This window comes from Echiichthys vipera (assembly GCF_963691815.1).
Source record: "Echiichthys vipera genome assembly, chromosome: X".
Classification (NCBI taxonomy): Eukaryota; Metazoa; Chordata; class Actinopteri; order Perciformes; family Trachinidae; genus Echiichthys; species Echiichthys vipera.
The window spans coordinates 33,425,568-33,442,500 of record NC_139825.1 but is presented as its reverse complement, the minus strand read 5'-3'; the positions used below and the strand labels follow the sequence as shown (position 1 = coordinate 33,442,500).

The 16,933-nt window shown below is 44.0% G+C and overlaps 1 protein-coding gene across 2 annotated transcripts; it reads left to right on the top strand.

The window, feature by feature from the left end:
- Positions 1 to 2,333: 2,333 nt before the first annotated feature.
- Positions 2,334 to 15,598, top strand: phf13 (PHD finger protein 13). 2 transcript variants are annotated; one of them, XM_083938821.1, is made up of 5 exons: positions 2,334 to 2,643; positions 4,106 to 4,207; positions 7,743 to 7,922; positions 8,006 to 8,426; positions 13,643 to 15,598. In XM_083938821.1, the coding sequence occupies exons 1-5, from the start codon at positions 2,599 to 2,601 to the stop codon at positions 13,873 to 13,875; spliced, it is 981 nt and encodes a 326-aa protein (XP_083794947.1). In that variant the 5' UTR covers positions 2,334 to 2,598; the 3' UTR covers positions 13,876 to 15,598. The 2 variants fall into 2 exon arrangements, with proteins under 2 accessions (XP_083794947.1, XP_083794946.1); XM_083938820.1 differs by having other exon boundaries at positions 8,003 to 8,426.
- Positions 15,599 to 16,933: the final 1,335 nt, after the last annotated feature.

Genomic DNA, 16,933 nt, shown 5'->3' with positions numbered 1-16,933 from the left:
CGCTCTAACCTCTCTCCTTAATTGCATGTGTAGGTCCTGTCTGTGCATGTGTAATTTCGGGCCCATGTATGTAACATGATTAATAATAAGAGTAAATTTCCCAGTTGCGGGATAAATAAAGTAATTCTTCTTCAATTCAGAAAAGAAAAAGAACAATTTTATTTAAAAGATAATTTACAAAATATTTCAAATATAATATAAATACTTTATTGATCCCAAGCTGGGGAATTGCAGCACAGCTGGGATTCAATTAGCTTTAATTACATTCATCAGTCTGTTTGGATTTGTCTCTACAGCTTTGTGCACCTAGACTGGAAACATTTCCCCATTCTTCCTGCAGAACTGTTTGAGTTCAGTCAGATTCTGAGGTGAGCGGTGATGGACTGCACTCTTCAGGTCCATCCACAGATGTTCTGTAGGATTCAGGTCTGGGCTCTGACTCGGCCACTCTAAGAACTTCATCTTCCTGTCCTTTAGCCACTGTGTTGTTTTCATGGAGGTGTGTTTTTGGTCGTTGTCATGCTGGAAGGTGAACCACCGGCTCATTTTCAAGTGTCTAACAGAGGGACGAGGGTTTACCTCAAGAATTTGGTTGAACTTGGCAGCATCCATTTTCCCTTTAATCCTGACCAACTGCCCAGCCCGCAACATAATGCTGCCACCACCATGCTTCACTGTAGCTATGGTGTGTTTTGGATGGTGTGCTGTGTTTGATTTCCACCAAACATAACGCTTCGCCCCAAAAAGTTCAATTTTGGTCTCATCTGACCATATAACCTTTTGCCACTCGGCATCAGAATCTTCACTATGTTTTATCACGAGACTCGGTGACGTTTTTTCAGAAGAGGCTTCTTTCTTGCCACCCTGCCAAACATGTAGAACTTGTGAAATTGTTGTCACATGCACGGATCTACCAACCTCTGCCATTAAGACTTGTAACTCCTAAAGGTCACCATGGGCCTCTTGGTAGCTTCCCTGATCAATCTTTTCCTAGCTAGGTCCTCCAGTTTGGAGGGGCGGCCCGATCTAGGCCAGGTCTGGGTGGACAATACTCTGAACAGTACTCAGAGGAATAATTAAAGCCTTTGAAATCTTTCTATATCCTTCTCCTAACTTGTGCCTATCCACAACTTTATCCCAGAGCTCTTTTGAAAGCATCTTCCCAACCATGGAGAATTATTTGTGTTACTGTGCTCTATAGGAGATGAATCCTCAAGGAACAGCTGATTTTATCCTGAAGTAAAATCAAAAACACCACTGTTGATGTCAGATGGAGGCCAATTAACTTGGTGTGTAATCTGGAAGGCTGTTGGTTAAACCTGAATTTGTTTATATTGGTTATTCTGAAAGGACTCGTTACTTTTCCAACACTGCTATTCTAGTTTTTCATTTTCAATTAATTTTCAGAATTTTTGTAATGTTGTAATTTGTAGCCATAAAAACACCATCAGTGGTATGTCTTGCTGTACCATAGCTGCTATTGCCGCTACTCATCATTGATCATGTTTGTCATAATTATTATCATTTTCATATTCTATCACCTTAGATGTGCTTGTTTCTTACTATCCTGCTGTATTAACTGCCATAACATATGAGTCATATTCGCAATACGATAGATATTATTATAGTTACTGTTAATCTTTGGTTGCTTGCATCTCTGGAAGTGTGTCTGTCTCTCTCTGTCTTTTGTCTGTCTTTTTCTTTCTCTCTCCTTTTCTTCCTCCCAAACCGGTCAAGACAGATGTCCGTCCTCCACAGAGCTGGGTCTGTCTGATGTTCCTGCCTGTTATAGTGAAGGTTTTCGTTGCCACCGTACTCTACGGGGGAATTGTTGGGTCTATGTTTATCATAAATAAGTCATAGAGTGTGGTCTATACCTACTCTGTAAAGTGTCCTGAGATAACTTTTGTTATGATTTGGCACTATAAATAAAATTGAATTGAATTAAAATTGAAAATGTGTCACGCTGGATACACACACACACACACACACACACACACACACACACACACACACACACACACACACACACACACACACACACACACACACACACACATATATGCAGCCTGAAATTTAATAATGTATTATCAATTTTTTTTTTAAGTGATTATTTCCAAAGGGTATCATGACTGTTTATAGGCACAGTATCCAGGACTGTATAAAAGACACATGTCACACACCTAAAGAGGGCGATAATGGACACTCTGGTTGCCTAGCAGAGGAGGAGGAGGAGGAGGAGGGGGTGGGCACATGGATGTATGATGGGCGGGCAGCTGGTGACAGCCACAGTGAACCGCTCCCCCAGCAGTCTGGATCAAGAAGACGTTAACCGGACAGCTCGGTGTAAAAACAGTAGCAAGTACAGTTTTTACAACTTTGAGCCGATTGAAGCTGGTCGGTTCCCGCCGGTGCGTTAATAAGTCCGCGTCAGGTCATTATCGGTGCTGATGGCAAACTGAAGCACCACTGTTGCTCAGTTTAGAGCACAGGAGCCTTTTGACGTTAGAGCTAACAGGTAACCTCGGTGTTTACGGTGCTCAGTTTTAATCTGTCACGTTATCGACACAACGCCAGGTGGCCAGGGACTCGGTAAAGATGGGTGACATTAACCCATCGACACCCCATGCGTTTCAGTCGGAGGTGAGTGCTTTTATGTAACTGTTTTACAGTGAGTTAGTTTGCAGACAGGGCTAACGACGTTAGCACACGTCAACTTGATGGAGGTTGTTGTCACCACACGGTTGTTAGCAGCTGCTGCTCAGTTAGCGTTAATGTTGTCGGTAATGTTCGCTGCTGGTGAAGACATTAGATGAGTTACACCGCCGAGCATTATCATTAGGTCAAACTGTCAACTTTGTGTGAGAATGAGTCATTGACGTGACTTCACATGATACTTTGTGAGCTTGTTGACGCTAAAGCTAACCGAAAACATTCCTTCATCATTGAGAAGCTAACATGCTAACATAACGTGAAGCATCGCATCATGACATATGCCTTTATCGTCAGTAACCGCTGTCTAACACTGGTGCCTTTATGCCTCTCTGCGACTCTTTGGTCAGACTTTAATTCAAAAGTATTTACCGCTTCATAGTTTTGTTTTGCTAGTTTAACCGCCACCGACATCACCAGCTGCAGCTATTAGCTTCTTGGCATTAGCATTAGTTACTTATTTGCTAGCCGAGCTTTTTTTATTTTTTTTATTAAATAATTCATAGTCAGTACTTTGCATGTTGTACAGTTAAACAAGTAAATCCATTATTTTTACATGCATGTGGATACATAAGGCAGACGTAAGGTTTACATAAAGGGTTAAGCAACAAACAAAAACAACTAAAAAGAAAACTTAAAAAGGACATTTTTATATATTTTAGTTTCTTTGTAACATTGCATTCAAATACCACAGATATTTGTATAAACAGGGATTGTATCACTGTTTTTCTTTCTTCAGAAAAGGGGCTTAGTTCACGTTAGATAGCCTTTATTTGAGTATAATATATTTTTTTAAACTGTTGCTTTCTTCCCTGTCATTTTATGAAAAGGGATTTCGTTTGTGTTAAATTCTTTCTTAAATACTAGGAAGTGAGGGAATGTTTTTAAATATCTGTTTTTATGAGTAAAAGAAATTCCCCAATATAATCACCACATTCACCATGTAATGTTCCTCTGAACTTCCCCTTGTGGTGCCAAGAGTAATTTCATCAATTGTTAAGGTCCAGAAATTGTCGACCAGGTACTAAAGGTACTTAAGATGTGTGTTGTGGTTTCAATTGCCTTTTTACAAAACGCACATACATCTAAGTCAACCGACCTAACGTTAGCTAATATAAGTGCTAAGGTTTTTTAGGTTTTAAGTTTGTTCATTGGTGGTGGGTGTTGGGTAGGAAGGTTTACTGATGAGTCCAGAGAGAAATGTGTCCATGCAATTAATCAAACTTCAGCACATGTTTGTCAACATGTTTTGTTTATAGTTTGTTCAGTGTTGTTGATTCAAATCTCTGATTTGCAGAGTAATGTTATGGTATGTGTGCCGATCACTCGCGTGAATGTTATCGCAATGTCGGGATGTGTAGGTTTGATGCTTGTTGACGTGACTGTGTTGCAGGGTTTCAGTCCACCATACAGGAGGAGGAGGACAGTAGAGGATTTTAACAAGTTTTGCACTTTCGTCTTAGCCTACGCCGGTTACATCCCATACCCCCAAGAGGTGAGTTAAATGAGGTGGTTACTGTCTGTAGCTACACCTATCTTCACATTTCATCGTTTTATGTTAATGCAATGTTTTTATCAGCTACATGTAGTTACCCATGAGGACTTTCCACGTGTAAACAAATTCAAATAAAATCTGAGAGAGTATAAAATCCGAATTGAAATACACGTACAGTGGATAACAAAACTCTGAAATTCACAGAGGAAGAAAAACATACATAAATGTGGGCATCGTGTTCAATTAAATATAATTTTTTGTGGTGAATGAATGAAGACAGTGCATTTATAAATAATCTGAATTGACTTTGTCCCCTTGACTTGAAGCAGATATATATTGATCATATGGATGTAATCATTTTATTTAAGTTCTGCATTTGTGGTGCCATCATCATGTGGTCTACACTTTGTGTTGGTGGATGTCATTTGTCTAGAAAGGTGTAATGAAACTGTTGGCATATTGTCCAACAAGTAAGTCACATATCTGTTATTTAATCTTGAATTGTATCGACTCTATAAATTGGATATGAGACATTGAGTTGTCGTTTAGTCATTGAATGAGCATCTCTGTTTGGGGACAGGGAGCCAGACCATGAGATTATCTTAAACTGAATCTTTTGTCTCTGTAGTTTATCGGGTTCCAAGTGTTTGTTTTAGTTTCAGCACGGCCTCTGCAAATACTGTACCTAAACCTTTTTAATTTTCCCTATTTACCATTCACATGGCAAGAACAATTTTTTTGTGTATGCAAGATTTAATTCGTGGCTCTGTTATTGATGTAACTCGTGGCTTCATGGCAGGGCTGAGTGATATGGAAAAAAAATCAAATATAGTGATCTTTTTGACCAAATACTTTGATATTTTGATAATATTGTAGGATTGATGATTGGTGCTTTCACCAAATATTTACACAATTAAATTTCTTATTAAAAATCACCAGTGAGACGTTGACTGGTATGTTCAGAAAATGATATCACTTTACTTTAATGCAGCTTTTGAAACCAAGAAAAGACAACACTTCATATTACGATATCCACAATCCAATAAGATCAGGGGGTTTTCCTGGCCAGAATTTGGGCTGAGGCGTGCAGGCTCGTCAAGAAACACATGCACAAACGTTATGTGCACAAAACCACGTGAACTTTCTCATTCATACAACTCTGTCACCCACAGCCCAAGTATCAAAACCGTTCCCTACAATATATAACTCACTGTTACATTATTATTATTATTTTCACCCTTATTATTTATGAGCAGTAAGTGTGCCAGGGCTGACGTCAAAACGCGGAAGTTTAGCATTGCGCTGGTTTGCATAATCCAAAACCGATTATGACAGAAAATAAGATCTGTGACTCACGTTTATGACACTTACACATTTTGTTCAGTCAATCGTCCCATACGGGCAGGCCAGCTGGAAGTAATTTTGAACAGGGGGTGCTGTGAAAAAAATGTTTGTTTGTTTTTTTTGGATAAAAAAAACCTATGAGCCTATAGTACTATTTAAAATGCATTTTAATAAAATAAATAGATTGAGATTCAGCCTGTGAATATTCTCATTCGTCCAGGTCAAATGACCAGGCTGGGACTGGTCAGATGCGTACATGAACTGATGAAGCCTCTTGGATGAGAGGTGAAATGTCTTCCTAGACAAATAACCAAGTACAGTTGCTTTTGACTGAAATTGCTTTGAGGAGATTGAGATTCACTACTTTATTGTCATATACACTTCAGTGCACACAGTCGGGGTCTGTAACGCGCAGATGTCATCAGTTCTCAGATGAATATGGGCTATTAATTAAACTTCATGATAACGCTATAACAGTGCAATAGATTTGGTCAGCTGACATGAACCTGAGTCTCTGCACCATCTACGTTTATGTCACACAACTTTATTAGCTCCAAAATCCTTTAACGCACATCACAAGGAAATAATATCTGACTAATTAAGCACAATATTGAACAGTTCTCCACATCCATTACGCAAAGAACACACGCTCAAAATAACACTCTCCATGTCCATCCCCACCTTCTTGCAAAAATACTATCAAGTGACGTTAAACTGCATGAATAGATACAGGTCGAAAGTGTGCTGCGGCACCATGCACTTACTTTGAGCTACAGGCAGGGCGCCATGGTTACAGGTGAACAAATGTTGAGGTTGATCTGGGGTCATGGAGATAAAGTCTCTCATGAGAGGACGATGAACTGAATAATCAGTTTTTCTGTCTCTGAAAACACAGCTCTTGTTTGTGGCTGGAGCTTCGTCAAACATGATGCTACATCTTGGACTGTGACACACTTCAGCCCTCTGTCTTTTGAGCTGAAGTTCCGATTAACGAGCCGGTGCCACAGAACGTGAGAACGTTTCATTACCAAAACGCCATGCAGGAAATCTGAAACTGGATGTTGTCTGCAAAGGCTCGTCTAATCCAATCACGCTAGGCTGGGTTGCGGGTGCTGGGGCTGGGCAGATAGTCTCCTCACTCCGGCTGCTCTCCGTTGTCTTGGCAAGGATATTCTTGTAAAGTCGTCATGGTCTTCGTAACTTCATCAAACAATGTGGTGGTGTTCCCCTCCAGTTCTGCAACTATAGCAAGCTATTGCTTGAAAAGGACATGTTTTTATTTTTTTAAGTTTTTACTGTAGTCATTTAAAAAACAACAAATTAACAAATAATGAGGCTGTGTTTTTGTATTCACTGCATAAAATTGAAAAACATAAACGCAGGCCTCTCTTTTTCTCCCATTCTCAATTATAATGACTTATTTCTCCAGATAGACGCTCGAATAAAAGAAAACCAACTCAATCAACCAATAAACTCTCAACAAACAGTTGACCTGTAAAATTGAATTCTCCGCTTGTACTTTGCAGACATTCTGTAGTTAACTGCTATCTAACTGTTGCTGTTATTTGGTCTCCTTTCTTTCACAGTCAAGAGTACTTAAATTGCTTTTCAGTCAGTGAAAGTGTTTATTTAATGGAAGGCTTATTTGTGTAGTAACATTGTGTTCAACAACCACAGTGTAGATTTTACACAACTGACAATTATCTTCATCAGTACGAGTACACTCAATCATCCTCTCATTTGGTCTGATCATTCTTCACTCCGGCAGAAAATCTGAGGAGAAATCTGCGAGTAATCACCTCCATCCCATTTAATGTTATGCTATGTTATTGTAGCATGTTTTATGGTAATGCATGCAACTGATGTTGGACACATTTACTTCCTCACCATCAGTGGCAGAGATTTATTTCTGGATTCTAGACTTGATACTCGATGATTTTATGCACCAGATCCCCTTGCTAATGCAAATGCAGCTAAATTTTTGTCATGTTAGAACTGGAGCTCAGAGGTTTGAACTTGAAAAATGTAACATGATTAAACGGCCCATCTTTCAAGCTGGCATGACAGTATTTATTAGTATATGATCATAAACGGGATATTAATGTCCATGTAAACACTTATTGTTGAGAATCTGAACCTGTTAATCACCAGCATTATCTTTGACCCATAGTTCTCCCATTTATTGTTGCAGGACTCTCCACTGCGCAGTAGTTCCAGCCCTCCCAACAGTACAGGCAGCACAGCTGACAGTGATGGCTGGACCCCGGGGCCCCCAACCTCCTGTCCCCAGCGCCCTACCAAGGTCCCCCAGGACAGGAGCAGGAAACGTCCACAGCCAGGAGCCACACTTTCCAGTCACACCAAGAAAGATGTACGTTGAATTGATGTCACATCGTTAGCCATATATGTCCCCCTTTTATTCTTTTTGACATATGTGTTTTTTCTTTTCAGCAGCACACAATCCCCACCCTGCACCCAGATGACCACAGGAAAGCTGACAAGCTGAAGAAAAAGAAAAGGAGAAAGGACAGGGAGCAGGCGGCTGGTGAGGAAGGTGGGATTCAGCAGGCCCACCCTACAGTTCCAGAGCTGCAGCACACCGTCTCCTTTGGCAAAAGGACGATCAAAGAAGAGCCTGAAGATGATTTCAGCATTCCCCTCCACCCCCAGCATCTGCCCAGCCAAGCTACCTGCAAGGAGGAGCCCCAGGAGGAGCATCGGAACTGGGATGGTCAGGACCTTGAGGAAGGGATGGTAAAGGTACAGAAGGTGGAGGGCCTTTCAGGAAACAGAACGGTGTTCCGCCAGGGGAAACAGGTGGTGTTCAGAGACGAAGATGGATCAGGAGAGGATGAGGACATCATGGTAGACTCGGGTACGTTTTTGTATTGGTGCATATCTTACATCATTCACGTTCACATGCACGAGATATTCAGTTCTTGTTTCACTATGGGAATCGCCTTGGCGTGACCAACTATGGAAGCTCCAATGACACAACGTCTGTCTGTGACAGACAGGTCAAACTGTGCAGGGGTCACGCCCCCTCATACTACCACAGATGACCGGCCCTTCCTAAATCATTCTCGCTTTCTTCCCGTGAAGAATCTTGGTAAGCTCCCTCAGCTTATCTAGGCTAGCTTGGATATCTGCTCAACTGTTCATAGACGAACCGTAAAGGATAGCGTCGTCGAACGCAGTTCCTGGCGCAAGTCTGGATTTGCTGAGTAAGTACTTCGTAAGAAGTTTACTTGCCGTTACACAGGTTAGTTTGTATTTGTTTACCGGAGAGGTTTGTGACAGTGTAACGATAGCATACCGTCTCAATTAGCATTAGCTTGTTAGCTGAGCCGAATACCGAAATTTAAGCGAACGTGTTACGACGAGCTGACTCTTACGGTATGCAAACCCCGTCTGCTAGCGCTACTGACTGACAGACCACCGTGTTACGACGCGGCTTGTACGGCTGAATATTTATACAATATCCCCCTTTCAAGGCACAATGTCTTCGGCTACTACCCCCGCCAAAGGGTCGGAACCGAAGACTAAGGAGGCTGCATCCCGCCTGTGCCCTCCGTCATGCAGGGCGTCTATCGAGGGCAGGGACCCTCACCCGATGTGCATATGCTGCACGGGCGCTAAACACGCTCAGGCATCTTTGGCTGACCCCCAGTCATGCTCTCACTGTGCGTCAATGCCAGAGAAAGTATTGGAAAGGAGGCTGAGAGTGGCTGTGTCCGACAACCAGGACCCCTGTCTGTCAGGAGCCACAACCAGCTCCCATCTGCCGCGAGCCACAAGGAGCTGGGCGGACATGATGGACGCTGAATCCCCGGTCATGCCTCCGCTTTTTGAGGAGCTCCTCGAAGTAGGACCGGGCTGTGAGGACGCAGAGGGCGACGCCAACTCTGACATCCTCGGTTTGGAAAAAAATTGAAAAAGAGGAGGACGACTCCACTTTTCCTGTTCAACAGTCCAGACCCCCCAGTGCGTCTGACGCTGTTCCCGCAGTGGACGGCAACTTGTACAAGGTCTGCAGACGGGCCGCATCCAAATTAGGGATTCAGTGGCCTGCAGCCCAGGACGCTGAGGGGGCAGAGAGAGACTTATATGACGGTAAGAGGCTCCCACCAGCCCAACCGCCGTCAAAGCAACTCCTGCCAGCAGTGCCTGCCTGCATGTAAGAAATGAGCAGGTACTGGTCCAGTCCTTTTAAGAGTAAGCTCCCAACCAAAGGCTACTCTAAGCTAGAGATCCATGGAATGGGGGCTCTGGGGCTGGCCGAACCTCCAGTGGTGGAGCCTTCAGTGGCTTATCACCTCCACCCTAACCGTCGCTCTCTCTAAGCTTCATCCAGCATCTCTCTGCCCAGTAAGATGGAGCACTTCACCGCCTCCACCTTTCAGAGGATGTTCAGGTATGCAGCGCAGTCAGTGTGCTCTCTTAATGCTATGACCTTGCTGTCTGCGTACCAGGTGGAAATCCTGGAGGAAATGGGCCAGCAGCTGGATGGTGGGGCACCTAACCCAGCCCTCTGGGATGAGATCTGTGTAGTGAATGACCTCATCCTGCGCTCCTCACGTGGCGCAATACAAGGCTGTGGTCGTGTTAGGGGACTGGCAGTCTCAGGTGAGAGAGCCGTGTGGGTGAACCACTCAGGCTTGAGCGATGCACAGAAGGCAGAGGTTATGGACGCAGCATACGACCCCACCAAAGGTCTTTTTGGTCCATCTCTGGAAAAGATGAGGGAAACTAGCACCCTCAGAAAACAAGAAGGTGAAGCCTTTGACCTCTGCCTGCCCCGGAAACAAATCCCTAACGCCCCCTTTGTTCCAAGGGCTGGCTATGCCGCCACGGCCTGCAGCAGCAAGGGGGGAGACAGGGTGGTGCCAGACCACAGAGACAGGCAGCTGGTAGGCAGTCTAACCAACAGCCTTGCTCAGAAAACCCTAGACCATGGGGCAAACACTCATTTTCTGCAGTAGCAGCGAAAAACCGCCCTTCCCACCCCGGGGATGGCAAGAAGTGTCCAGCCTAACGCTTCCTGCTTCTCCCTCTCCCCCTCCTTCAAAAAAGAGGAGGGCAAGGGAGGTGCAACAAAGCCCTGCAGTTTGTTGTTCAGAGACCCTGGTAGGTTCCAGTTCTCCAGATGTGAGATGTTCATGGGGAAGAGACTCAGGGGCAACGAGTAACACAGTGTCACCAAGCACAGCAGTGTTCCAAAATAAAACAGGCACTTTTGCAGCCAGGCCCACAGCAAGGGCGAGGTGCTTTCCCCAAAACAAAACAAAAACAAAAGACTGTCATGGCCTTTTAATCCCCACAGGGGGTGCTTGCGCTCCTCAGGAGGGAGACATCTCCCTCCGGCTGCCGGGCATGATGTCACTGCAGTGCGACTACAGGGGCCCACTTCCCGTCCGCGCAGACCGCTGGCGCGCATGCGCAGTTCACCCATGGGTCCTGTCGTCTATTTCACAGGGTACAGGCTTCGGCATGAAACCACCCAGCTTCAGCTAGAGGACGAAATAATGTGCCTGTTGCACGAACAAGCCATCAGAGCGGTCCCGAGCGCGGAGGCTCAGCAAGGGTTTTACTCCCGTTACTTCCTCATTCCGAAGAAGGGGAGCTCATCCCTCCGTCCCATTCTAGATCTCCGTGTGTTAAACAGACACCTGCGGAAATACACATTCAGGATGTTGACACACAGGGTGCTTTGTCGATCTATTCGTCCGGGAGACTGGTTTGTAACGATCGATCTCTCGGACGCGTATTTTCGCATAGCCATTTATCCCGCACACAGGAAGTTTATCAGGTTTGCTTATCAGGGCAAAGCCTATGAATACCAAGCAATCCCATTCGAGCTGTCATTAGCCCCGAGGGTGTTCAGCAAGTATGTGGAGGCGGCTCTGTCGCCGTTACCGAACAGCGGCATCAGAATATTTTCGTACATAGACGACTATCTAATATGCTCTCTCGAGAGAGAGAGCGGGCAGTCAAAGATTCCGCTACGGTGATGAATCATCTTGTGGACCTGGGGTTCAATATAAACTGGGCAAAGAGCCGAGTGGAACCCATGCAATGTACGGAGTATTTGGGTCTCACTATAAACTCCCTCTCTTACAGAGTCACGCTGTCAGAAGGGAGGTTAGTGTCTATCGCGCAGTGTCTCTCCCTCTTTCAGCGGGGCAAAGTAGTGTCGTTCAGGACGTGCCTGCGCCTGCTCGGTCTCATGGCTTCAACAATATCTGTTGTACATTTGGGGCTTCTGATGATGAGAGATTTTCAACGCTGGGTCGCAGCGCTGCGCCTGTGCGCACGCCGTCACCTCAGCCACAGGGTGAAAGTGACGCTGGCGTGGATGGCGTCTCTCTGCCCGTGGAGGGAATCGATGGCTCTAGCGTTGGGTGTTCCGCTAGGGGCGGTGTCGTCGAGAGTAACCATGAGGACGGACGCGTCCCTGTCAGGATGGGGTGCGACCATGCTGGGCATGGCAGTGAATGGCACATGGAGCCCGAGGCTGGCTCGAGCTCACATAAATCTCCTGGAGCTTTGGGCGGTGTTTTTTGCACTGAAGTATTTTTACCAATTTGCCCAAGGCCGCCATGTCTTAGTGAAATTGGAGAATGGACTCTCCACCCACAGGTGGTAGAGCAGCTCCAGCAGAAATACGTCCAGGCAGCCGTAGATCACTTCGCCTCGCAGAAAATGCTCAGTGTCTACTGTTTTTCTCCCTGTCGGACGTAAATGCACCTCTCGGTGTGGACGCTCTGGCCCACCCGTGGCAGAGAGGGCTGCTCTATGCATCCCCCCCCCCCTCAGCCTGATCTCCCCTACTCTAGCCAGGGTGAGGGAGCAGGGCTTGTTGTCCAGGCATTGGGTAGCGGAAATAATTCAGCTACTAGCGGGCGAACCATGGCCTCTCCCCATACGCAGGGACCTTCTGTCCCAGGCACGCGGAGAGATCTACCACCCTCACCCAGATCGCATAGCTCTTTGGGCTTGGCCCGTGAGAGGTGGAACCTGAACATTGCAGGCCTGCCTGCACAGGTCATTGACACAATTCAGAGTGCAAGGGCCCCGTCCACTTGCTCTCTTTACAGTGGTAAGTGGCGGGTTTTTGAGAAATGGTGCGTCTCTAAACACACCATTCCTTTTCAGTGCTCTGTGGTTGACCTGTTGTGTTTCCTGCAGGAATTAGTAGATAAAGGGAAGGCCTTCTCTACAATTAAAGTATACTTAGCGGCCATCTCAGCTTGTCATGTGGGCTTCAGAGATAAGCCGGTGGGGCAGCATTCTTTAGTTGGTCGCTTCATGAAGGGTGCGCGCCGCAAGCTTCCAGTTTCCAGGCCCCTGGTTCCTTTGTGGGACCTGTCAGTTGTGTTGGATGCCCTCTCTCATCACCCATTTGAGCCCATAGTGCACAGTTTGACCTGTCTGTCACAGACAGACGTTGTGTCCATAGTTGGTCACGCCAAGGCGATTCTCATAGTGAAACACCTCACTCTGTTATCAAAGAACCGAGGTTACGTTAAGTAACCCAAAGTTTTTTGTCCCTTATTCCGAAAAATACAATAATAGATCATAATAATAATAATAATAATTCAGGTTAAACACTGGCTGCACTCTTAACCATGGGGGGATTCAATATACCCTAACCAATCACAAGAGACTTCTTGTCCGAGCAGGCTAAATTCTGGTTTAGCCTTATGTTTACTTGAATAGGGGTAAAATAATCCAATTGTGTGGCTCCTCTAGACATTCCGAAATGTTACCAGACCGACTTGATCAGATTTTAAAAGTGAAATGAGACATTTCATGGGGGTTGCGACTCTCAAAACAATTTATCCACCGTTTTACGTTGTGGTAGCAACGGAGTAGGCACAGCGGGGGCTATGAGCACTGATTGGGTAATGGTCATCCCCCGGTGCTCATTGGCTCGTCTGTGTGCTGTTTATATGACCTGCATCAAATTCATAATATTATCATATTCAGAAAAATAGCAGAATATTTGTGTGCATGTAAACATAGTCACTGTTAAAAGTTTGGCAAAGCGATCAAGCTTAACTCAGTGTTTGCTCTCTCCTGTTTTCTCAGACGACGACTCGTGGGACCTGGTGACTTGTTTCTGTCTGAAGCCTTTTGCGGGCCGGGCCATGATCGAGTGTAACAAGTGTAATACTTGGATCCACTTGTCGTGTGCCAAGATTCGCAAGAGCCACGTGCCAGAGACATATGTGTGCCAGAGCTGCCGAGAGTCACACGGGACCCTGGATGCCCGTCGCTCCCACCGCTCACGTATAGGCCCACGCAAGCATCTGCTTGACTGACCCAAGGCCGAACCCTAAACTCTGACCCCTTCCACTCCTGCTTCCCCTCCGTCTGCTGGATTGACTCTTCCTCAAATTCAGGTCTTGCACCCTTCAGTCTCTGTCCTTCATGGTCAGCCATGAACCCACATTTTCTACAAACACTTTGATGGACCTATCCTCAAGCTCTTATCCCGTTTGAAAACAGTTTGAGTGCTATTTTAGATTTACAAAGGTTTGTTCCTGCTTCCCTAGACTCTGTGCGTAAGGCAATCACTGAATGGATGTCTGTCTGTATATGATATTAGCATAGCAGCAAACCTCTACTGTTGAGACTCATGAACACTGGAAACATTTGAACTGCCATATGGCGAGAATACCCTTATAACTGCCACCCACTAAGGTGCATGCTGGGATTTGTGGGAAAGACAGTTTGCACTTTCCTCTCTTTTTTATTTTTTTTTATAAAGAATCCAGGTACAGGTATGAATTTCTGATTAAACTGGATTTGATTTCTCTTAGATGCCTCTATTAATGTTACACAATTAACTGTTCAAATTAGAAAACAAGTTAAGCCTTGTGTTAATTGCTTCAGATGGTGCTATAGTTTTAAGCTGAGGTATAATCCAATAGAACAAAGATGTAGGATAATAGGCTAGAGTCTGCATCTGCTTCATGTGTTTGTTGTTCCATTTTGTTAGAGTTACATTGTGAAAGAATATCATTGAGGCTTGAGGCCCGTACAACTGAACCAAGCGCTTGTTCCTCTCCCTTCTACTTCACAAACGGTCTTCCAGCCTCGGCTACTCTTTGGAACCAAGATGTTACATGGCCACACGTGGAGCTTTCATGCAATCTGCTTTTTAGAAATTTTGAGTAGTGTTCTTATTTCACCAGAATTTTGTTATTTTTTTTCAAAAATAAATAATTATTTATAATTCACAGATTAAAAAAAGAAGCCAGATAACTGATGACTGTTTTCAGTAAAGGTGTTTTCTGTTGCCTCTGGTCAGTGTTTTTGCTGCATTTTATAACAGGATTGAACAGCGGTAATGTTCATAAATACTTTAATTTTCTAAACCGTTTCATGCTTGTGATTTCAGAGACAAGTTTATTTATAGAAGGGAACTCCTTTGACCGTCCTGTTTAAGTAATAACAGAACAAAGCTATCTTTACTGCAATAGTGTTGTTAGAACGATTGTGTCATGAGTCCATTCGAAATTATGCATGTGAGTGTGTGTTTTTGAACGGTTGACTCTGTGTGAGGGGGTTGGCAATGCATGTGCTGCTATGGCTCAGCTAAGCTCCATGGTTTTTGGTCTTTTGTAAGATGGAAAAATGGGCAGGGTCGTATTGTTTTGTTTTTGTCTCTGAAGGGTCAGATCAGAAGAACAGATCAAGGTCTTTTATCACAGCTCACTAATGTTTTCACAGCAGTATTCAGTTGCTTCCATATGCAGCAGGTTGTTTTTTTAGGGTACTCTTTTCCCTAAAACTTGCTGGAAATTTGATTTTAAGCTTTGATATTAATGTGCCATCTGCTGTTTTTTCTGATTATATAAAAGCCATACTGTATTTACAGATTCTAGACTCAGAACCTTTATATTAGTCCAGGATTGGATTTTACAATGCAGAATCAATGACTTGACTGGGGAACAACTCTCACACATGAATACTTGGTATGTAAAGAACACACGTCTTTCTAAGAGTTTAAAGTGGTTAAACTCATCTCTGCACTCTTTTCCGTCTTCTGGTATTTACAAATGTTACTCACCAGATCTTAAAAAGGAGCTCAGTTTGTGATGTTTTTAAGATGTTTTATGAACTGATATCATTTGCTGTTTCTCAGATGTTCACGTCTTGAAGAGAACCTGAAGAGAAGTCTTTAGGCACAAATTTCTAATCTTAGTCTGTGTCTTTAAGACATCAGTGTAATTAAGTTTAACAATGCTCATTGTGATACAGCTCATTTATTCTGATCTTGGGTTATCCTATCCCCTTATTGAGAAAGCGTTGTCTGTACTGTGGTGCAAACTGTTTCTGTGAAACTATTGTAAACTATTGTAAATAAAGAGTTACCATTTTAACTTGTTGCTTTTTGTCTTCATAATCTATCAGTGCATTTTACCCGACTAGATCGCTGCGCTCTGAGAATGCAGGGCTACTTGTCGTTCCTAGAGTCTCCAAAAGTAGAATGGGAGGCAGAGCCTTCAGCTACCAAGCTCCTCTCCTGTGGAACCAACTCCCAAGTGTTATTGGGAGGCAGACACTGTCCCCATATTTAAGAGTAAACTTAAAACTTTCCTCTTAGATAAAGCTTACAGCTAGGGCTTACGAGCCTTTAGCTATGTTGTTATTGGCATTCAATTTCTCTTAGAGCCTGCATGTACGGGGGCTAAAATGATTTTGTTCTGTTTAATTATGCTGCTATAGGCCTAGTCTGCTGGGGGATAATACTTTTCCTGATACTCTGAGCTTCTCTCCTCTCTGTCTGTATCATTCATGTCTCATCAATGCATGTTACTAATTCAACTTCTTCCCCGTAGTCGTTTGTGCTCTGTCGTCTCTCAGGTCTCTTCTGATCGTGGTGGTGCCTGCTGCCGTGGTCCTGTGACACTTCCTGCTGCTATTATTACTATTACTCAATTACTATATATACTATCATTAGTTTTATAAATTATAACATTTGTAGCCATAAAAACACCATCAGTGGTATGTCTCGCTGTATCACAGCTGTTATTACCACTACTCATCATTGATCATATTTACCACTATAATAGTTATCATTGTCATATTCTATCACCTTAGATGTGCTTGTTTCTACTATTCTGCTGTATTAACTGCCCTAACAAAAAAGTCATATTCACATTACTATAGATATTGTTATAGTTACTGTTACTTTTGTTGTTGCTTCATCTCTGGAAGTGTCTGTCTGTCTTTGTCTCTCTTTCTCTCTCCTTTTCTTCCTCCCCAACCGGTAAACACAGATGTCCGTCCTCCACAGAGCTGGGTCTGTCTGATGTTCCTGCCTGTTATAGGGAAGGTTTTCGTTGCCACCGTACTCTACAGGAAAATTAT